This window comes from Raphanus sativus, chromosome 2, assembly GCF_000801105.2.
Source record: "Raphanus sativus cultivar WK10039 chromosome 2, ASM80110v3, whole genome shotgun sequence".
NCBI lineage: Eukaryota > Viridiplantae > Streptophyta > Magnoliopsida > Brassicales > Brassicaceae > Raphanus > Raphanus sativus.
Genome location: NC_079512.1, coordinates 15,670,695 through 15,695,146, shown reverse-complemented (window position 1 = coordinate 15,695,146; position 24,452 = coordinate 15,670,695). Strand labels below are relative to the sequence as shown.

The 24,452-nt window shown below is 37.7% G+C and overlaps 1 protein-coding gene across 1 annotated transcript; it reads left to right on the top strand.

Moving 5' to 3' along the window:
* Positions 1-21,388: 21,388 nt before the first annotated feature.
* On the top strand, positions 21,389-23,729 carry LOC108838839 (protein EDS1B). The gene is made up of 3 exons (XM_057000195.1): positions 21,389-21,755; positions 21,836-22,582; positions 22,800-23,729. Exons 1-3 carry the CDS (start codon positions 21,453-21,455, stop codon positions 23,517-23,519), a joined length of 1,770 nt encoding a protein of 589 aa, XP_056856175.1. The 5' UTR covers positions 21,389-21,452; the 3' UTR covers positions 23,520-23,729.
* Positions 23,730-24,452: the final 723 nt, after the last annotated feature.

The following is a 24,452-nucleotide window of genomic DNA, read 5'->3' as shown; positions in this document are numbered from 1 at the left end:
ACTTGCATGCTTGGTGCTTTGAATCCCTTGGAATTGGTTCGACATTTCACTCATATTACAACATTTGTTTTAGGAGCTTTGAAACTCCTAGCATCAAATTGGCGCCGTTGCCTGGGAACTTTGAATGTTTTAGGAGCTTTGAAACTCCCCCAAACTTGTCCTTTATTTGTCCTCAAGTGAACTTTCTAGGACTCATAGGGAAAGATGTTTGAAAGCGGGAGCTCATAGCCAAGAGAAACACACAAGCACTCGCTTCAACATAAGAATTCAGCACAAGCACACTCTCCTTTATTATTCTCTAGCTTCTCTAGGCCTATCTTAACTCAACATTATTCATTCACACATTCAGTTCAGCCAACTCTCACATTCATTAAGCAATACAACAAGTGAGTTCTATGCAAATGGTCAATTGGTCCAAATCATTTGGGTAAGGGAAGGCTTTTTGTTCTAGTGATCAAGGGGCTCAAAACTCATTATCTTCAAGGGGGTTCACTCTCAAAACAAGTAGCCTTGACATTGCACATAATATATCTAAGAAAGGGATCAACTAATGCATACAATGCTCAATCTTCATTGTTCTACCCTTTTTCAAACATACAAGTGACACAATTATTCCCCAAGTTACACCCCACTCACATCTCTCACCCAAAAATCTTAAGAACACATCCACAAACTCTTCAATCAAGGGAAAAGATTTAAACTAAAAAAAAAACACAACCTCTTAGCTCATTCACATTTTGCTAGCCTCCTTTTTTTTTTCTTTTTTTTGTTTTCTTTTTTTTTATTGTTGTTTTCTCTTTTTTTTTTTTTAATTTTGGGGCCAAGACTTTCACAACTCGAGCTAGAGGTTTTATACAATTCCCAATAAAACAATTAAGCACAAAAGTTCAATCATTTTCTTTCAACCTTCAATTTCCCAAGTCAAACTTCACAACACTCACCCCCCACCTATAGCTAGACAATAGTGTATCCAATCTAGCAAAAATAAAGACTGAGCATTGTCGTTCCCAATACTCTCAAGATTATGCACATGCAAGACTTTCCGAAAAAGGCCTCACTCAACAATCAATGAAGGCTTAAAAGGAGGAGAGGGTTTTAGGGAGTGGACTGCCACTAGAGATTGTTAAAAAGATCGGCATAAAAGGCGTGACAACTCTAGTGTGTATATCCATGACTCAGCACACAAGGGACCATTAGCAAGAAATTAAGTTCATTCAGTTCATTCAAGGTTGTAGTTGGCTTAAGAGATTGAGTTTCAGAGAGAGTTTTCAAGGCTCGAAGCTTACAAGGTTTTCAAGAGAAGCGCATGAACTAAACGAGGCTAGACAGTGCTCTCTACAAGGCATTTTAAATCATTGCTCCCAATGCAAATGAATGCAATCTTTATGCTCTAGACTCTCCTAAAAGTGCAAATGATGCAAACTAAATGATTCTTCTTTTTTTTTTTCAATTTTTTTTGGCTTTTCTATGCAAATAGGTATGCGAAATGCAAGACTCAATGCAAGACCATCAAAGCAAACATGGTTAAATACTTGGTACCTCTCCCAAACTTAAGTCACACAGTCTCTGTGTTGTCAAGCTGAGAGAGATACCGAAAATAAATCCTAATATACAAAGAAAAGCTAGTATATACAAGAGAAGGTTACGGAGTACCTCCTATGGGTAGCGAGTAGAGGCAGATGCCTCGTACTCATCGGTGTCAGGTGGGAACGTGGTGTAGTAGCCGCCTGGCATGGTGTTGTGCTCCTCGAATCGTGGCTGGCTAGAGATCTCCAGGATCTCGATTTCCTCCTCAGAATCAGCAAGGGAGGACGATTTGTTTCTCGAGGAAGAGGGGAGGATGGGTGGGTTTCTCCAGCGACGTTGTTGCTGCCTTTCAGTGAGAGGGAAGCTAAGCACTACAAGAAAACACGATTTTAACGACGACCATTTTCCTCGCTAAATCGTCGTAAATACGTATTTACGACGATTTAGCGAGGAAACGCATATCGTCGTTAAAGTTTGGTCGTAACGGATATTTAATCGCCATTTCGTCGTAAAAGTACGAGGGACCCATTTCGTCGTAAAAGGAAGGTTAATATTTCGTCGTAAAGAACACGTAGATTTCCACGTAAAGTGGACGCTATATTTCCACGTAAAAGACACGTAATATTTCCTCGTAAAATACACGTAAACTATCCTCGTAAGAAAAACGTAAATAATACTCGTAAAGTAAACGTAAATAATACACGTAAAATAGACGTAAACTTTCGTCGTAAAGGGAACGTAGAATTTGACACGTAGATTCGTCGTAAGGTTTCGTCGTTCTTTACACGTCCACTTACTCGTCAATTCCTCGTGAGTTAACGAGGAATTTGCTTCGATTTTTATAACTAATTTATTTTTTAAATTTAAATTTTAATATTATAGAAAATAATTATTTCAAAAATATTAGAAATATAAATAATTACTAATGCGAAAACATTAAAAATTTGGAATAAATTAAAACCGAAAATATTATATAAATAAAAGTTTAGAATTTTAATATTACATAGAAAAAAAAAAACTAAGTCGGGCCGGGGCGGTGGATCGTTTCCCGGTAGAGGTCTTCACTCCTCCTCTGTAGTTCCTCCTCTTGCTGCTGAGTACGAGAAGGCTCGGGAACCGGGTTCCGTCGTCGCATATCCGCCAACAACTCCTCCCATTGGGGATTTCCAGAAGATATAACTTCCAGAAACCCCTCCACTCCACCCATACGAGCTTGGAATGATTGGCGCGTAGACTCCAACTCCGTCTGCGTCGACGCCAACTGAGTCCGCGTCGAATGTAACTCCGAACGCAGCTCAGTGACTTCGTCGGCTCGTCTCTGACCATAAGACGATGTCGCTCTTGGGACATCGTTGACGGAACCGATTCCCAACGTACGTCCCTTTTTCTTAGGGACGACCTACAAAGAAAAAATAAAGTTTAATGTTAATAATTTAAAAAAATAGATTAAAAGTAGATTAAAAGGTAAAATTTTTACCTCCTCGTAAATCTGATCCACTTCTTGAGTGGATAATACGACCGGTATTCCATCGGGAGATTGCTGGGTCAGCTGGGTTTGGCGGTCTTCAATCCGAGCAACGACATCGTTGTAGATTTGCTCGGACCTCGGATCCACAAATACCCCCGCCTTGGTCTTGTGGGTCCTCTTGTAAAGCTCTTTAAGAGACGGGAGTTGTCCCGTCTCTTTGGCCTGAAAATATTTAAAAATTAAAATGTTAGAATCAATATACATATATAAGTACATATTAATTATTAAAATATTTAATATGAAAAAAAATTAGAAATTAATTACCATTTCCAAGCGGACACGGGCATGGGGTTTTTGACCCGTACAGTGAAGCATCGGACCGTTGCCGTGCTCGTCTTTGGTGTTACGAGAGGCGGAGCAGGCGTTGGAGATCGCAATGGATGATGGCAGCTCCCAGTAACGGATGAGACCATCGTAGACATCCTTGGTCAGCTCAGCGGGTTGCCCGTCCTTGTAACCCTTGTAGATCCAGTCCTCCTTCCAGTTGCCTACGGTGTCCAACAACCGCTTCTTCGCCTTTGCGGTGAACTCTCGTTTCACGTCCTCGTGAACCCCGATGGACCAATGGTATCTTTGCTGCATTTTTAAACCCAAAAAAATTAATAATTAGTTAAAAAATATTAATGAAATAAAAGTTAATAATAAAAATTAAACATAAAATAATTATTTTAAAAAACTTACAGCAAACATCTTGAACCACGTGTTTCTAACGTGGTGCGGCGTCTTTTTCCAGTTTAGGTGAGCCTGTGAGAAGTATCCTTTGATGATATCGGATACGCTCGTAGCGACAGAATTGTCGACCCCAAACCTGAAAAAAACAAAGTTAAAGTATTAAAAAAAATATTAATAGTTTTAAAAATATTTAAATAAAAAAAATTACGTACCACAGAATCCCCTCTGGTCGGTCGGGGTCTAAAACCGGTAAACCGGCTCGGCCTGGTTGAGCGAGAAGATCCTCAACCGTGTACCGAGCAAAAGGAGCAGTCGGCGGCACCCGCAACTCCGGATGAATGTATCCGGGTGCAACTGGATCTGGAACCGCCTGAGGTGCAGCATGTGGGGGTGGTGCACCAGATGGAGGAACCGGTGGTGGCTGTGACTGAGACTCCAGGACAATCTCCGGGATGGAGGAACCGGGAGCTGAAGATGATGATCCAGCAGCAGGATCACCACAGAACATCTGACTGTAGTGGGGGGTTTTCTTCTGCTTGTTCTTTCTAACCATCTGAAAAAAAAAATTCAGATTGTTAGAAAAAACAAGTAGAAGAAATCAAACTAATCAAAATTCTCTTCACTAACCACCTAATCAACTATAAACCTATCTAAATTCACTAAACTAAACCACCTAATTCTAGAGAGAGATTAGAGAGAACCTTGGGAGGTGTAGGAGAGGAAATTGGGACGAAATGAAGTGGGTGGTTCTCGCGGGTATATATAAGATTACAAAGGGACGTAAAGTTCTCGTAAATTTACGACGAAACAGCAAGGCCCGTGTCATAATTTACGACGATTTTGCAAGGCCCGTCTTTTTAACTTTACGACGAAATTGCAAGGCCCGTGTTTTTTGTTCACGTGGATATTACGACGAAACCGTGGATTTAGCATTTGTTTTTTACATTCCCTAAACCCCAAATTCCTAATTTTTATTATTTTTTTAATCATGAAATTTTAATTATATAGGTTTAATTTATTTTTTAAGTGAATCGTAACCGTATATATATAGATTGAGGTTTGGGGTTTAGGGTATAGGGATTTCATAAAAACATGTTAATTCCTCGTAAACAAGCGTGGTTATTACGACGAAAAAAGAAACAATCCTTGCTAATTCCACGTAAGCAAGTTTCGTCGTAAAGACCTCGCAAGCTTACGTGGAATTAGCAAGGATAGTTTCTTTTTTCGTCGTAAAGGACACGTTAATTACGAGTTTTTAACGAGGTTATTTTGTAAATCCCTAAACCCCTAACCCTTTACCCTAAATCCCTAAATCCCTAAACCCCTATCCCATTACTAGTAACATCTATATGTGTTAAGTTAATTTAATCAAGAAATTTTAAATATGCATGTTTATTAAGTCTTCTTGAGTGAATTGAGTTTAGCAATGTAAACCTTATATATGATTCACTTATAAGTTAAGGAAGTTTTGGTTAGTTTTGGGTTTGATGTTTTAAATTCTTAATTTTTTTAATCATACAATGTTAATTATACAGGTTTATTGTGTCTTCTAAGTGAAAACATATATAGATTGAGGTTTGGGGTTTGGGGTTTAGAGTTTTAGGGATTTAAACACGAAACTCGTTAAATCAACGTAAATTAACGAGGTCTTTACGACGAAACAGCTAAAAGGCTTGTTATTTCCACGTAAGCTGATTTCGTCGTAAACACCACGCACGCTTACGTGGAATTTGCAAGGCCCGTGTTTATTTTTAACGTGTGCTTTACGACGAAATCAGCTTACGTGGATTTTGCAAGGCCCGTGTTTTTCTTTACGAGGAATTAACGTCGATAACCTTAAAATCCCTAAAAATGTAAACCACAAACACCAAACCTCAAACATCCTTTAACTTATAACTCAATCTCAAACACCAAACCCCATACCCTAAACCCCAAATGCATTAATCAAGTCTGAAAATAAATAATATTTTTAAAAAATTACATCATCAATCAGATACATCATCATTCTCTTCAACACTAGAAACATCATCACTTTCATTAAACTCGTCCTCAACAGCATCGTCAGTGGTATCGTCGGGAAGATCTTCATACTCATGATTATGCGGATCAATGAGTAGGATGTCTTCCATTTGTTGTTCAGGTTCTTCGACTTCATTGATGTGTTCTTCTTGCAAAGGTGGTTCTTCTCCACCGATTATTCGTCCACGGGGTGTAACTTTGATAACAGCTAACCAACTTATTCCAGATTCTCGCAACCTCGGGTATGGTAGGAAGCTAACTTGGTCTGCTTGCGAAGCTAATATGAAAGGCTCGAATTTGTTGTACCTCCGTCCACCATTGACAGCAACTACACCGAATTTGTTAAATCGAACACCTCTGTTGACCACGGGGTCGAACCAGTCACATTTGAATATGACGCATTTCAGCTTCAATAACCCAAGGAATTCCACTTCAATAATCTCCTGCAAGATCCCGTAGAAATCGGTTTCGCCTTTCACACAAATTCCATAATTGCTGGTCGTCCGGTGTTTACCATACTCGTACGTATGAAAAGTAAAGCCTCGTGAGAAATACATTGGTGATGTGGTGACCTTTGCAAGTGGACCCTGAACTAATTCGTGAAACCATATGGGATAATCTAGATCCTCATATTCAACCTGCAAAATTAAATTAAAGAGAACATTGAAACAAACGTCTTTCGTTACACCCCGTGGACGAAAGAAATATCGGATTGGAGTAAATACCTGACTCTTCAACCATTTAATAAAGTGTCGATCTTTCCTTTTATCTACCTCACTTGTGGATATACCTGGGATAGCTTCTTGGACTTGACTAACAAATAGGCTGTAAAATGCACATATTTTATTAGTTATATCATCATTTGAAAAATATATTTTAATTACAATTAGTTTAGAACTTTCCATATATGTTACCTTTCAAAATAGCGCATAAATGGATCCTCACAATTAAGTAGAATGTAAGTGTGTGCACTATGGGCGTCTTCATCACTCGACCACCAAACCTCTTTCGTTTTCCCACCCATTCGTCCAATCTGGCTAAAGATATCCGGAACACCAGCAACTGCATATGTTGGGGCAACACCACCATCATCATATCTTCTTGGAGCTCTTTGTCGGGTCCGTACATTAGGTGCAAAGTAGTACGATGTGAAGTGAGATGTTTCTTCCGTCAAACTTCCAGCAATTATAGAACCTTCAACCTTTGCGAAGTTTTTTGCCTTTCCCTTCATATATTTCATGGCCCGCTCATACTGATACATCCATCCATAATGTACTGGTCCTCGAAGCAATGCCTCATACGGGAGGTGGACAGCTAAATGTTCCATGACGTCAAAAAATGAGGAAGGAAATATCATCTCCAAGTTGCACAATAAGATTGGAATGTTCTCGTGAAGTTGTTCTACGACATCCTCTTTAAGAGTGCGAGTGCTCAAGTCCCTGAAAAATGCTCCAATGGCTTTGTATATTCCAAAAACAATTAAGCAAATTATTAGTGCATATTTTTGAAAAATAAATTAAGAAATTAATTAGTGTGAGTAATAATATATTACCTGCAAGTGCTTCATGTACTTTTGTTGGAAGTAGCTTCGCAAATGCAAAGGGAAGTAGTCTTTGCATAAAGACATGACAATCATGACTCTTCATCCCGGAGAACTTTTGGCCCTTTTCAACACATCTAGAGAGGTTTGAAACATACCCATCAGGAAACTTCACTGCTGATGCAACCCAGTTGAACAAGACCGACTTTTGTTCTGAAGACAATCTGAATACCGGTACAGGAACTTGTCCATTGCTTTTATATGTAACTCGGGTCTTGAGCAAATATCAGGCAAGTCCAACCTCGATTTTTGATTGTCTTTTGTCTTCCCTGGAACATTCAATATTGTATTCATGATGTTCTCAAAAAAATTCTTCTCAATATGCATCACATCTAGGTTGTGGCGCAAAAAAAGATCCTTCCAATACGGCAACTCCCAAAATATACTCTTCTTGTGCCAGTTGTGCTGAACTCCATAATAATCAGGCATATTACCGGGAACATGCCAATTACCACCACAACGAACTGTTTCTTGAGCTCCGTAGTAATCGATTTGCTGTTCAATTTGTTCTCCAGTTAAATACGGAGGAGGAGTGTCTCTCACAACCCTTTTCTGCCTGAACAATTTCCTGTTTCTTCGATAAGGATGATTAATGGGAAGAAATCGCCGGTGACAATCGAACCAACTTGTCTTCCTACCGTTCTTCAGCTGAAATGCATCTGTCGTTCCATTACAATATGGACAAGATAATCTCCCATGTGTAGTCCACCCAGACAACATCCCATAAGCAGGAAAGTCACTTATGGTCCACAAAAGCATCGCTCGCATCGTAAAATTTGTCTTCGTTGAGCAGTCGTACGTCCTCACCCCTGTTGACCACAAATCTTTCAACTCTTTTATCAGTGGCTGTAGAAAGACATCCAGAGACCTTTTTGGATGGTTCGGACCAGGTATTAATATGGTCAAGAACAGAAACTCCCGTTGCATGCACATATCTGGAGGCAGGTTGTATGGCGTCATAAAGACTGGCCACAATGAATATTGTCTCCCTGACATACCGAAGGGACTAAATCCATCCGTGCATAATCCCATATACACATTTCGGCTATTGCTAGCGAATGGTGGATATATTTTGTTAAAATGTTTCCAAGCTCTTGCATCTGATGGATGAGTCATCTCACCATCCGTCTGAGTATGCTCGGCATGCCATCTCATTTTTTCCAGCAGTCTCCTCAGATTGGTACAATCTTTTCAATCTGTCGGTAATTGGTAGGTACCACATCCTTTGGTACGGTACCCTATTACGTCCTCGTCCTTGCGGTTTGAATCATGGCTTCTTGCAGAATCGACACTCTTCTAACTTCTCATCATCTCCCCAGTAGAGCATGCATTTGTCGATGCAAACGTCTATCATCTCAGAAGGCAACCCCAGACTATAAACTAGTTTCTGAATCTCATAATAAGAATCGGCAGAGACATTGTCTTCCGGCAAATACTCTTTAAACAAGTCTGTCCATGCATTCATGCAACTTTCAGTTAGATTATGATCAGTTTTAATACTCATCATTCTAGCAGCCAACGACAATTTAGAGAGACCTTCTCTACAACCACTGTAAAGTGGCTGATTCGCAGCATCTAACATTTCATAAAACTTTTTTGCATCTATGTTAGGTTCTTCAACTTCATCATCATCATGAGCAACAAATGCATCAGCTACCATATCATGAACCCTATCATAATTATCTACCATCTGCTCCTCCTGATGGTATCTATGTTGATTATGCAAATGATCAACCGGTTCATTCTGAAAATTGCTATTACTACTACTAGCTTCATTCTCATAATTATAACCTTCTCCATGTTGAAACCAGATATAGTAATTTGGCATGAAACCTCTATTTATAAAATGCTTCCAAACATTTTCACGAGTTGCCAGTTTTAAATTGTTGCATTTTCGACAAGGACAAAACATCTTACCGCTTTCTTGGGCGAGCGGTGTAGAATCTGCTTGATGCATAAATGTCTCTAGTCCTTCCAAATACTCTTTCGTCACTCTCCCGTTAGCATCTCTATGCGTGTACATCCATCTCCGCAACTCTAAATAATTTCCATCACCAGACATTTTTTTTTTCACGCTTTTAGATTTTTTTTTCTTTTGCATGTGGTGCGTTTCAAATGTTCCTCAAATGACATATTTATAGGAAAATTCGAAATTGGTAGGTGAGATTTTACTACGAATTAACGACGAAATATGGGTAGTTAGACAAGATAAAAAACGTGTGTCACCTAAAATTAGGTGACACTCGCAAAAACCACGTAAATATTTTCCTCGTTAATTACACGTTAATTATTACGTGTTCATTACGACGAAATGCTGTTTCCTCGTAAAAACGACGTTCCTTTACGTTTGTTTTACGACGAAACTCTTTCGTCGTTAATTAACGACGAAATAACGTGTTTATTGTCTTTTCACGTAACTTCCTCGTAAAGGCTTCGTAATTTTACGAGGAAATTATTTCGTCGCTAACTTTCGTCGCTAAGCCCGTGTTTTCTTGTAGTGAAGGGCTGAGCGGTTTGGTGGAGGTTGGGGTACTGGGTCGTCTGGGAACTCAAAGTCCGCTCTGCTACATACCGCTATACCTCCCTTAGTCAAGACATCAGCTATCTTTCTCAAGATCTTGGATGTTGACTTCGCTTTCCGCTTCGCAGTCTTGCTCATTTCCTTGCACTTTTTCTTGAGATTTTCAATCGTCCTATCTTGAGCCTTGTTCCATCTCTGGAGCCTACTGATATGATCAAGGGCGTCGCGAAGGGCACCAGGGGGAAGGGTTCCGGAATATGGTGTGAATGTGTAGCGAAGCTGCCCATAGACGGGCTCAACATCCTCATCTTCCACTGTATCAGCTTCTGGCATAACTCTTCCAATATTCTCTTCAGCTTCCGTGCACGGGCCGATGGGGTCAAGGGACCCATGCTCACCAAGGAAAGCACCCGTAGGAATGATGAAGCTGATACCGCAGGGCCCAGCTAGGCTTGTCAGCTCTCTGTTTGGGAGGACCACCTCGGCCTTTTTGCCCTCAATCTTGTAGTGGTAGACGTAGTCACCCTTGTATCTCCCACTAAAGTAAGTGGCTTGCCGCAAGTAAGGAGCATCCAAGAATATCGGTGCTGTCGCGTCATTTCCCAACGAGATACCCTTGAACTCAAGCAATGGTGTGATCAATCCTCCAATCCCAATCTTTGGTGAGGAGCCACCGGTGGTCCAAGCCCAATCTCTGTAGTGCCGAAGACATCCCACAAAGAACCTGACCCATCCAACCTCTGAGTAGAGCTCCATGGAGAAAGGGAGCTGCGTGTGTGTGGCGTAGGGCTTAATGGCTGGGAAGAAGAGGTACATGTCTTCATCAGTGATGGTACCAACTTCCTTTCGTGGGTAGAAGATATGGACCAGTAGCCTGTGTAGATAACGCACTGAAGGATGCCTGATATGAGAATTCTTGTCTTTTCCAGTAGTGCGTTCTTTACCACTGATCAGCTTCCAAAGCTTCTGGGGGAGGTCGTCGGTTTTTTCAGGAAAAGAGTACTGCAAATCTGGAAAACCCATCACTCGCTCGATTTCCTTGAAGCTCATGGTGTAGCTTCTCCCATGCACTGTGAAGGCGATCTTTCCCCATTCTTCCCTTGCGTGCTTAGTTTTGTGAACAGTGACGAAGAGGGAAGAGAGGAACTGGCATGAGACATCTTTGTAGAGAGGATATGCCATGGTGTGAAGCTTGGGCATCTTCAAATGAACCAGCATTGCCTCGATATCAGCTTCAAGACCCAGCTATCGCAGCAACTGAACATCCGCAAACCTCGTTGGCATCCAATTTATCTCATTCTTCAGATGGTGATAGAGTTGCTTAACAGTTGGCTTCTTTTCTCTGTCTTTTTCAACCACAGCTCCTTTTCCCTTAGACGTTTTGGCTCTCTTTGGTGGAGCAGGCTCGTCTGCACTTTCAGAATCGCTCTCTTCAATCTCAGGCACTGTTACACTCTTTCCCGCTCTCTTCTCCTCTGCCAACTTTTTCCTTTCAGCTGCCGCTGCTTGCCTCTGTATCTACTGTGTTCCAGAACCAGATGCGGGCGCTTTCCCTCGAGCGGCTTGCTCCTTAATCTCCTTTGCCGTCTTGGTTGTCTTAGTCATTGTACCTGAACACAAGACAAACTTGGAAAGGAGTAAGTTGAATGAAGCAAGAATCACACTTTTCAAAATCTCATGAGATGAAAGTTAAGATGAACAAAGTGATTCTAGAGTCATAAGAGTTTCAGCTCAAGCTTCTAAACAACTTATCAAGCAAACTCAACCACAAACACACTCAATTAGGACCCAATTCGAAAATCCCCAAATCCATGAACCCTAATTTGCAAAAGTTCAATTTCAACTCAATTTCACCATGGAATCAACAACCCAACTTAATATATAAGCTTTCCCTAGTCTATTTCACAACAATCAAGCAAGAAAAAACCCAAAATTTGATTTTGAAAATCTAGAGTTCATGGACTTACGAAATTGGTTTCAAGAACACAATACCTTGCTTTGGATGGATGGAAAAGGTGAATATGTGTGGGGAAGTAGACTACAGGGGCGAAAGCTTGGATTTGAGTGAAAGAATGAGGTGATTTGGTGAAGATTTGAGTGAGATATGGGGTTTGAAGTGGTGAGAGCTTGAGAGAGTTTGTGAGTTGAGGGAGGGGACTAGAGTGAGGGAGAAGATGTCGTGGGGGGGAGTTGGGTAGGTGTAGGGTCGGGTTGGTCCGGTTAGAGTGGGTAGGATCGGTTCAATTAGATTGAACCGGGTTTCAGATTAGAGAGCTTACCTGACCGAAAGCCGGAGCGACGGGAGTGACCCGCTGAGCGTAGGCCGCTGCACGAGATGGAGCGACGGGAGCGACCCGCTGAGGAGCCTCGCTGCCGATGCTCGAAAATAACGAGCGGCCGGCTCTAGTCGCTGGGGGTGAGTCGCTGCGGGCTGGAGTGGCCAGTGCTACCCGCTGCCCCTTGGTCGCTCTGCACCTGCAACACTGTTCACAACACTTTTTTTCATTTTAATTATCTATCGCTCTTGTGTATCATAAATCTGATTAATAAAACAGCCGACATCACAACCATAGCTGGTACATCTAATCTAATCGAAGGCTGCGGCCAAACATGCATTTTATTGCCTAATGGTACACATCTAGAGATAGATGATGCATTGTATACACCTAGCTCTAATAGGAGCCTGTTAAGTTTCAAAGACATAAGACTTAATGGTTTTCATATTGAAACCAAGGGTGAAGGAAATAAAGATTTTTTCAGATTTATAATATCACCCAAGGCAATAAAAGAGTCCTTGAGACTATGCCATCATGTGGGACTGGACTTTACTATGTTAAGACCAGTCTGGTTGAAGCTAATGCCGTGATGAACAAAGAACTCAAAGAAGAGTTCACTCTTTGGCATGACAGGCTGGGTCACCCCGGTTCAGTGATGATGAGAAAAATCATAACAAATTCAAATGGTCACAATTGGAAAAATAAAAGAGTTATCCCTAAATACCTCATATGTGAAGCATGTTCACAAGGAAAACTAATCACTAGGCCATCACCAGCCAAAGTGAATAAGGAAATGATAAATTTTCTGGAAAGAATACAAGTTGATATTTGTGGACCGATACACCCACCCTGTGGGACTTTTAGATTTTTATGGTCTTAATTGATGCATCTACAAGATGGTCACATGTTTGTCTCTTATCAACTCGTTATCTAGCACTTGCGAGGTTGCTGGCTCAGATTATAAGACTTAGAGCACACTTTCCAGATTTTCCTTTAAAGACTATACGTCTTGACAATGCTAGTGAATTCACTTCCCAAACTTTTAATGACTAATGTATGTCCATGGGGGTAAGTGTGGAACATTCTGTAGCACATGTCCATACTCAGAACGGCCTGGCTGAGTCTTTTATAAAAAGAATTCAGTGGATTGCCCGACCACTCTTAATGAATACTAAACTCCCAATATCAGCTTGGGGACATGTTGTGCTACATGCAGCCGAGTTAATTAGACTCAGGCCATCAAGTGAGCATAAATAATAAAGGGTCATGAGCCAGATATTTCCCATCTAAGAGTTTTTGGATGTGCAGTCCAAGTGCCTATAGCACCACCACAGAGAACAAAGATGGGACCTCAAAGGAGGATGAGAGTATACGTTGGATACGATTCCCCCACTATCATTAAATACCTAGAGCCAACAACTGGTGATTTGTTTAAGGCCAGGTTTGCGGATTGTCATTATAATCATTGAAAAAGAGAGGTGTATTTGGACTGATCATCCGGACGCCCCATGATATAAAACCAGTGGGATACAAATGGGTTTTTGTGAGAAAAAGAAATGAGAAAGGTGAAGTTGTGAGATACAAAGCACGACTTGTTGCACAAGGATTCTCACAAAGACCAGAAATAGATTACGAGGAAACTTATTCCCATGTGGTGGATGCTACGACCTTGAGATTTTTAATAAGTCTGGCTATAAGAGAAGATCTAGATATGCGGTTAATGGATGTTGTAACTGCCTACTTGTATGGTCCACTGGATAATGAGATATACATGAAAATTCCAGATGGTATTGAAAACAAAGAGAGTTCTCGAGAACAACATTGTATCAGATTGAACAAGTCTCTTTATGGATTAAAGCAATCAGGTCGAATGTGGTACAATAGACTATCTGAATATCTCCTGAAAGAAGGATACAAAAACGACCAGGTCTACCCATGTATTTTCATAAAGAAGTTCAATAAGGATTTTGTAATCATTGCAGTATATGTAGATGATTTAAATATCCTATTAACATCTGGAGAAATTTCTCAAACTGTTGAATATCTCAAGAAAGAATTCGAGATGAAAGATCTTGGAAAAACAAAGTTTTGTTTGGGTTTACAATTTGAGTATGTGAAAGATGGAATCTTTGTGCATCAAGAAACGTATACAGAAAAGATACTCAAGAAATTTAATATGGACCAATCTCACCCATTAAACAGTCCCATGGTCGTGAGAAGTCTTGGTACGGACACGGATCCATTTGGTCCGAAGAAGGATGATGAAGAGGTCCTTGGTCCAGAGGTGCCATATCTCAGTGCCATAGGAGCCCTGATGTATTTAGCTGGGCATACACGACCATGCATCAGTTTTACTGTGAACTTACTATCTAGGTTCAGCTCATGTCCGATCCAAAGGCACTGGAATGGGATAAAACATGTACTTCGTTATTTACAAGGAACGAAGGATTTGGGTCTTATGTTTACTAACCAATCTAAGGAAGGTTTAGTTGGTTTTGCTGATGCAGGTTACCTATCTGATCCACATTATGGTAGATCTCAGACTGGATATGTTTTTACACATAGAGGGACCGCAATATCTTGGCGGTCCATGAAACAGACCATGGCGACTACTTCCTCCAATAATACAGAAATATTGGCTATGCATGAGGCTAGTTGAGAGAGTGTATGGTTAAGGTCCATGACACAGCATATCAGTACCACTTGTGGTATAACCAAAGGAAAGGATTCACCTACCATCCTATACAAAGATAACACAGCCTGCATTGTTCAGCTTAAAGATGGATACATCAAAGGAGACCGGATGAAGCATATTATTCCAAAGTTCTTCTTTACCCACGAGCTCCAGAAGGCAGGAGAGGTCCAAGTGTTACAAGTCAGTTCAAGTGAGAATTCAACCGATCTCTTCACCAAGTCCGTAGCCACATCAGTGTTCAAGAAGCTCGTGCACTAGATAGGCATGCATCGACTGAAGGATCTTCAGTGATGCATTAATCAGGGGAAGTTCATGTGTTGTACTATTTTTCCTTATCCATGGTTTTGTCCCACTGGATTTTTCTAAAAAGGTTTTAATGAGGCAACATCAAAAGCATGAATGAACCCTGAACTGGATGTGTCGATCAAGGAGGAGTGTTATAAACCGATTTATATATGATCGATATATTTCTTTATCATTATCTCTATGTTATATTGGTGTTTATCTTATAGATCATGTATATATATGATGATTTTAAGTTAATGAAAGACCAAGCTTTCCCCGTTACTTATCGAACACTTCTTTAACAACGTTTGTATAAAATACGGTTAATATGCTAGTTTAGATAATGGGCGGGCCACGTGATACAATTAAGGGAAGGGTCAATTTTTATCGGTAAAACTGTTATACAATTATTTGGTTAATTTTCTAGATGACAGTCTATTTTAAAATACCACACATTAAAAAAAATAATGACTTCTCTTTTAATATAATACTAGATTATGACCCGCTCGATCGTGTCAATTTTTTTAATATTTGTTCGTAATAAATGGTTCATCTGATTGCTATGTGTACTAATTTTAAATTTTGAGAAATAAAAATGTGTTCTAATGTATTTAAATAAAAAATGTGTACTAATGTGTTTAAATAAACAATGTGTTTTGATTTTGATTTTGTACATTACAAAGTTTAATTTTTTAAAACAATTCTTACATAATTTCAAAGTGGATTTTATCTCTGAAGTCTAATATATTTGTGTGTATAATGATCCAAAGCATTTTTGATATATATTATATTTCAGTTTTCTTTGTTTTTAGTACTATTGTATAAAAAAGTGAATACTATACATTACAAAGACTATGAATCTTTATTGTTGTTTTTTATAAAAACTTTATTGTTTGTTAAAGTTTTAATTTTCAATAGTTTACGTTTTGTGATAGTTCTATTTCTCTCTCTTCTGATGATAGATCTGATGTTTGTAAGAGTAGTTTAGTGTTTAGCCATAACCTTGATAGATCGTCGACATGCAATTCCAAAACTGGTATCATATTTTTTTTTGTTCTTCTCTTAATAAAACACTCAGATAAATGCTCCGGGTTATGAAGACAGCTGAGAACGAAGATATCATCTTTTCGAAGGACACGAAGATATCCACTCTCCAACTGGTAAATCACGTTGCATATGATAAATCTGGTTCTTTTGGCACGCAGCTACGATCTTTACACCCTATAAAACAGAAAAAGAAACTTGTGTTTATAAACCAGTAGAATAGAAATAAACTTATAAAATCTGAAACAAATGCAAGTACAGATTATCTGCGAGGATGCACTCAAATGTGTCGAACCGGTGTTTTGTTTCCAACAATGAAGAACTTTTACTCGAATTTTCCAATTGTTTCTTAAAGGTTTCACACCATAATGTCGTTTAATTGGGAGTTTTTGTGAATGTCGTATGGTGAATAGGACATCAAGTATTTATGGACAAATTTTTGTGAGGTCAAAAAGAATATTTCACATTCAATTAAATCAACCATAATATATACAAAATATTACAAGTTGATCGACTCCTAGATTTTAGCTTGGGTAAAATATACTTGCAGAATGAGATTTTCCATAACTGATTATTTTAACAACTTGGAGAAAGAGTTTTTCTATAAAAGAATATTGACTGTATTTTTAAAGGAAAAGAATATTCGATAATCAATTACATTAACCATAGTAATATAGCAGAACATCGATTTTATTGTTTCCTAGATTTTAGGTTTGATAGAATAAACTTGGAGAATAATATTTTCCATAACCGATGTTTAAAACTTGCGATATTATTAAATCCGATATAGTAGACATGTTAAATCAATTTGGAGAAGTAGTTTTTCATAACCGATTTTTAAAACTTGCGATATTAGTAAATCTGGTATTGTAGGTATGTTAAATCAAATTGGAGAAGTAGTTTTGCTATAAAAGATTATTTAATGTATATTTTAGAATTGAGAGATTCAATTTTTTAAAGGAACAATATGGACCAATCTTTAGATGAATTTTGTTCCATATTGCAATATATAATTGGAATATGGAAAAATAGATGATTAAATATAATTGTGATGTGGACCAATCTTAAGTAGTTGGATGAGTGTGCGCATCATAGTTTTATTATGAATACTATGTCTAATTTGTATATGATAATGGCAGGGATTATAGTTGCACATTTGAGTTGTTCAGATATATTAGTATCCAATTTCTATGTATGTGATGATTCATATGTATATGATCATGGCAGGGATTATGGTACGTATTTCAGAGGAATGGTATCTATATATCTATATAGTATCTATATAGTATTTAAGAGAAATGGTATCTATATATCTATATATTATATCTATATATTATATCTAAAAGTAAGATTTAGTTTCAGAGCAATGGTACGTATTATATTTTTAGTATATAAATCGAGATGTAATAATGGTACGTATTAAATCCACGTATAGTTACATGTGGAAGCCTTATAAGGTATGTTTTATAGATAAGGGATTAGAATTTAAATATAAGAGGTCCACCTTTAAAATCTACCTAGAAGAAGTTGTAATGTTTATATTTTAATTAGGGGTGGGCAAAAAAACCGAACCGAACCGAGTCAAACCGAACCAACCGAACCAAACCGAGTCAAAACCGAACCAAACTAGTAATGATTTACTTCGGTTGGAAAAATTCTAGAACCGATTTAACCAAACCGAACCAAACCAAAACCGAATCCATAAATAACCGAAGTGCCACTCCTATTGTTTATAGTATTTATATTAGGTTGAAAGATAATAATCTAAAATAAGTAGATTACATTTTAATGTTTGGTTTTATGTTTGGTTTTACGTTTAAACAGAAAGAAATTATTGATTTAATTATATATTTGATTTAATTCACATAATTTATTTTTTATTGTTACCAACATGATGATTTCATGACCATGAGTTGATGTTTCAAAATATGATTTCTTTTAAAAAAATTAAACTAAAAAAAATCGATTAAACCGAACCGAAATACAAACCGAACCGAATACAAACTGAACCGAAACCGATCCCAACCAAACTAAATATGGTTTACTTCAACTTGAAAATTTCTAGAACCGAATTAGCCAAACCGAACCGAATCCGAACCGAACCAAAAAAATAACCAAAGTGCCCACCCCTAGTTTTAATAAGATAGATATATTCAGAAATTCTCAAACTCAGTTTTATAGTTTTAACTTTTAAGTTAATTATCAAATCATTTGCTTTAATTGTACTAAAAATTGTAAAAATTTATTTCGTCCAGTGGTTTAACAAATTCGTTAATATATATTTTTTTTTTGAAACTAGAATTCGTTAATATTTTTACAATAGAAGATCTGAGTTTCGATCACAGCAAATGTGAATTATGCAAAGCGGAATTACCCATAACCCAAGAGGAGTAGAGGTAGATTCGGTGTGATCTTTTTAGTACAATTCTAGGTCTTATTCGGATGCAGCTATCTGCTTTGTTTTCCTTAATTGCTTTTTAAAACAGATTTATTATCTATTTTAATTTTTGTGTGTTTTTACAATAATTTTCAGATAATCATCTTTTTTATTTTACTTTTTTTCATAAAGACGTAACGAAAAATCATACTCATTTTTTTCATGTCCGACCTATACTCACCGTAGAGATTGAATAGCAGTGAGGTTGAAGTAAGCTGAAAAGATGATCTATTAAATTTTGAAATTTTAGCGGAGCTCGAGAGGTGTATTCAACACACGATAACAATAAAGTTATCTGTTGTAATATCTCGGGTGTGTAGTGGAACAATCTGTTACTTTAGAAAAATAAATTTAATTTCGTCATACCTATGATTTTAGCATCTAATATTGATTTTTAGATGTAACAACTATGTGTTATGATGCAGCGAAAGGGTTAAGTAAAAATATTGGGCTTTAGTATCATATATATATTTTAAAATATGTTCTTAAAGTCTTTCCAGAATCCAAATTAGATTTGTCCTGTTTGTCGTGGGATCTGTAATTGCAGTTTGTGCCAAAATCATAAAAGTTGGGTTCCAACTGCCCCGGTCTACGAAAGGTGTGGTACGATCATCTTATCTTACCATATTACTATTTGGTCAGGTTAGTGAAAGAAAAAAACAATCATTTTTTTTGACAGACTTGAATCTTGCCTGAGAACAAAGTTTTTTTCTCTCTGTCACTGATATTCTTATCCTGCAAACAGTCAATTCATGCTTGGGAAAAAGATTTATGTGTGAAGGTTGGTTCAGTTCCATGGTCCAAAAGTTTAGAAGAAGTGCAGTATATGCTTCTATACGTTTGAGTGGTCCAGTGGGACAATAAAGTGTGTGAAAAAACACATTCCAGAACGCTAAGTCGTGTATTGGACAGAGATAAATGGAACTTCATGTGTACATATTTCTGATCTTGATGTTAATTGGGATCCTGTAGGCTGAAGTTGACACTGGAGAAATCATGGGATTATGACCAGCATTTTCATGTATGGAGTCAGTCTCAAAACATGAACTTGAAAAAGGACAACAGTTTCAAAACAGGAACTTGGTTTCATGAGAAGAATAATAACAACAAAAGCCACATGTACGAAAAGGTTGGGAATTGGAGCAGTACGGATCAACAATGAAGAGAGAATAAAGAATGAGAGGAGCTCGGATGGAGGATTGTCGATGTGGAATTGGAGAGGAAGAAGCAAAGGTGGGTTAATTCAGCCATATTCGAGTGGTTTAGGTAGGAGTCCTACCGTAGGACTTTAACCTTCTTAAATCAAACAGACTTAGAGTATCTCTTGATAAATATATTGAATAGAAGTCTCAAAATTGGACTATGAATTTTTAACACAGGTTGTTATGGATACAAAGATCATACTCGATCATAACTTTGCATGAAAATTTTATATTAAGCGTTTGTTTTCATTTCAAACCAAATAATCATGTTCCCCATACTGTCTCTCTCTGCCCGTATGATTTCAATGTTTAACTTTGACTGTTTTTAGTGGACTTGGCCAATAGTACGAACACAACAACAAATTAATCATTTTATATAAACTTAGTGATTAACTCAATATTTAAAAGTTCATAATTAAATTACGCCAATTGAAAAATTATAACTAAAGAATTTCCCAGAATTTTAAACTTTCTTTAGTTACCCACAAATAAACTTCATTTTTTTTGTTAGAAACTGGACTAATTGTTCGCTTCGAACTGTTCATCAAACAAATTACAAAATCTCACCTTATGAGTTCAATAGGCCAACATTTTAAACTAAAATAAAATGCATACTTATACCCAAACAAATAAAAACTAACTATAGATAGCCCACAAGTAAAGTAAAATAATATTTAGCATAAAAAATAATTTACTATTATAAACAAGTAAAGTTGTGAAACCATTGTATGATGGTACACACAAATCACACCAATTAAGTTCAAACTCACACCCTATTAATATATCATTCAAATGATAAAAGAATACAAAATATAGACAACACAAAATTAATTAATACATCAAAACATACGTTAAAATAATACATTCCAGAAACACCATTTTCAACTATCTATAATTGGTTTTACATTTAACAAAACTTTACATCAAAACTTGTATAAGTTAGACAAAACAATATTTAGATCATGGGTCTGATTAATTAGTTGGGTTGTAAGTACAGAAATTTTGTTGTAAGAATTTAGTTTGTAGTTTTTTTAGTGACATAGTTGTAGTTTTTAGTAACATAGTTATAAGTTTTTTTCATATATATATACCTATTAATATAGATTTAAAACGCATGGCCAATTAAATTACTTGGAGATTAATATGGAAAGACCTTTTATAAAAAACATTCAAGTGAAATGAGCATTTCTACAAAAAAATTATTGGAGACGAAGACCGCAAAAGTCAAGCTACAAAATTTCTATTGGAGACGAAGACCTCAAAAGTCAAGCCACAAATTTTCTAAAGCAAGATTAAGAAAACACCGAGAAAAACTTTCGGACAAAAGCTGAATGAGAATTGCTTGGAAATTCCACTCTTGTCGGACGTAAAGAACTATGATCCAATGAGAACTTACCACGTGAATTGGTAATGTTTCGTTTACCTAGTGACCAATACCAAAAGCAGAGTCAACTATTGTATAAGCAAATCATTTTCATTCAAAAAGAATAAAATACTATAAGCTCTCACGTTTTCGATGGGTATTTTGGTAATTATGTTTTGTACATCTCTCTGCCTTTATATCCACACTTGGTCCAAATAGAAGAAGAAAGACCATAAGCAGAAGAAAGAGAGAAAAGGTCCACAAGAAAGAGATTATTACATCAATGGCGTTAGATGCTCTTGCCGGACTCAGTAATGATCTAATCACCCGATCATGGATGGCTTCGAACACGACTAAGCCTTTTCACAAGGAGGAAGAAGGCAATACCGTCTTTTTCGGTTTCAAATCATCTTTCTTGGAGAAAGATTTGTTTGATCCAGAGAATGAGTCTCCGTTTGGAGAAACTAAGATGAACCGTGAACAGTTCCCTTGTATGAGAAGCATTGGCAACGACGTTGACGCTACCGTTAACGAAGCTTTCCTCAAGAATCTTCAGCTTCTCGTTTCAACCTCATTTCCTCATTCAGTAAGTATAACAAACTCTTTTGACCTTTTATGGGGACATCAGTTGGAAACATACAATTCATTTATGTCTGAAACTTTCAGGTTAAAACGGTTGTCGACAGCATGAGAAGTCAACGGATAGTATTCACAGGACATTCTTCAGGAGGCGCAACTGCAATCTTAGCAACAGTTTGGTACTTGGAGACATACTTCACAAAGCAGAGCGGTTTCTTCCCGGAGCCTCTTTGTTTAACCTTTGGAGCTCCTTTGGTTGGTGACTATGTCTTCAAGCACGCTCTTGGGAGAGAGAACTGGAGCCGGTTCTTCGTGAACTTCGTCACAAGATTCGATATCGTCCCTCGGATAATGCTTGCTAGAAAGGCATCAACAAAGCAAGATCTGCCTCGTGTTCTTAGCCAACTGGATCCTAGAGCTGGGAACCAAGGAAACGACCAGAGCATCACAGGGTTTTTCGCAACGGTGATGAAAGACACAGCGACTGTTGCACACCAAGCTGTCTGTAAACTGATTGGAAACGGAGAGCCGTTTTTGAAAACGCTTTCAAGTTTCCTTGAGCTGAGTCCTTATAGACCCGCAGGCACTTTTGTCTTCTCTACAGGGACGAGATTGGTTTCAGTGAGCAACTCAGACGCCATTCTTCAGATTCTGTTTTATGCTTCTCAGTCAAGCAACGAGCAGGAATTAATTCTAAGACCATATCAGAGCATAAGTGATCACCGTAGCTATGAGGAAATGGTACACTCGATGGGAATGAAAGTGGTTAGTCAATTAGATTTGCATCACTTGCCTTTGAATGGAGAAGAATCTGCCCTCGGTGACCTTGGACTGGTAAAATAGTTCTCTCTTCTCCATAGTTTGATCCTTCTAGACTACAAGGATATGAGATTTAGGGGGCTATAAATATTTTTTGGTTAATCTTGGTAAAAAAAGTTAGGACAATTTGGGGTCATATGGCCTACGTATAATATTTTTTTTAAAAGTTTGGGAGGCAATGTAATGTTTCATCCGGCTCTGCTCATTGATGTTTTTTTTTTTGCTTTGGCAGAGCACAAGAGCCAGACAATGCGTCCATGCTGCATTTGAGGCAGAGAAGAAACGAGTCGATAACCAAAGCAAGATAGACGCTAAGCAGCCTAAAATAGTAGAGAAGCTGGTATGGATAGAGGATGAATACAAGCCAAAGTGTCTAACTCATAAAATCGGGTACTATGATTCCTTCAAGGAATCTAATGAAGAGAAAGACTTCAGAGCAAACGTCATTAGAGCTGAGTTAGCTGGTATTTATGACGAGGTGCTCGGTCTAGTGAAAGAAGGACAACTTCCAGATGGGTTTGAGGGGCGCATTGAGTGGATAGATTTGGCAAATCGCTACCGTAGATTGATCGAACCACTTGATATTTCAAACTACCATAGGCACTTGAAGAACGAAGACACAGGGCCTTATATGATACATGGAAGACCAAACCGTTACAAACACTCTCAGAGAGGGTATGAGCATGAACTACTGAAGGCAGGCAGGAGTGCTGAAGAGATAAAGAGATCTGACTGTGGATCTTGCTTTTGGGCTGAGGTTGAAGAACTCAGGAGAAAAGAATATGATGAGGCAAGGGTTAAGAAACTAGAAGAGTTGCTTGAGGGATGGATCAGAGACAAGGAAGTAGATGAAGAACATATATTTCTGGAGGGCTCATCATTTAGAAAGTGGTGGCACTCACTTCCTGAGGTTCACAGATGCGGCTCTAGCTTGCGAGTGCGTATGGGTTAAACAATAGCCAACCTGAACCTGGAGAAGTTTTAGCTACTGGAAGTGCCTTGTGCACATTTATCTAGTTAAGAGATGTTATAGCTCTCTATTCTAATGTTTTTAAATTTGGTTTCCAGTTTAAGTTGATCTTAAAATAAGATGATCTAAAGATCATTGTTATGTTAAATGATGTAATGGCTCTATGTTATAATGTCAAATTTGTTTTCCACTCTTAAGCGTTGACGGAAGGAAATATACAGTGAAACTACAAAGAAGCCTCCTGAATGTACTAAAAATGTGGGTTAAACAATACTAACTTCTAATCCTCAAAGCATTTGGCTGTCAAAACGGTCCAAGTTGTAGCTACTAATAAGTAATAACCAAGGAAGAAAATGTTTACAACTCTATCCAAAATTCAAAACTTGCGATTGAGCTTCTTCTGCATTGCTAGTTTATTTATATGAAAAAACTGGTTATCATATTACTAGTTCGTAGTTTTCTTAATGAAAATTATAAATATAGAAAAGTTCCCTGACTACAAAAAATTATTCAGCTCTGTATTGTTTTAATATAAAATAAATTAAAAATTAAGAAGAAGAACTAAACAGAATTTTAGATGGGAAATTGCCAAAAATACAATTTTTACAGTACCACTTTCATCTTTACATTAACCATTTTTACCACCACTTTTAATGAAATGTTTAGATTTGAAGGTTTATGATTTATGGTTTAGATTTGATGTTTTAGGGTGTAGGGTATATAGTTTAGGATTCAGAATTGAGGATTTAGGGTTTATAGTTGAGGTTTTAGGGTTTAGGATTTAAGGTATTGAATTTAGGGTATAGAGTTTAGGGTTTATGGTTTAGAGTTGAGGATTTATAGTTTAGAGTTGAGGATTTATGGTTTAGAATTTAGAATTGAGAGTTCAAGATTTAGAATTTGGGGTTAGGATTT

Bases quoted from the DNA above. Each gene is read 5' to 3' on its own strand.
- LOC108838839 (XM_057000195.1), top strand. From the start codon at position 21,453: ATGGCGTTAGATGCTCTTGCCGGACTCAGTAATGATCTAATCACCCGA. The intron at 21,756-21,835 runs GTAAGTATAACA...TGAAACTTTCAG, and splicing joins CAACCTCATTTCCTCATTCA to GTTAAAACGGTTGTCGACAG. The intron at 22,583-22,799 runs GTAAAATAGTTC...TTGCTTTGGCAG, and splicing joins CCCTCGGTGACCTTGGACTG to AGCACAAGAGCCAGACAATG.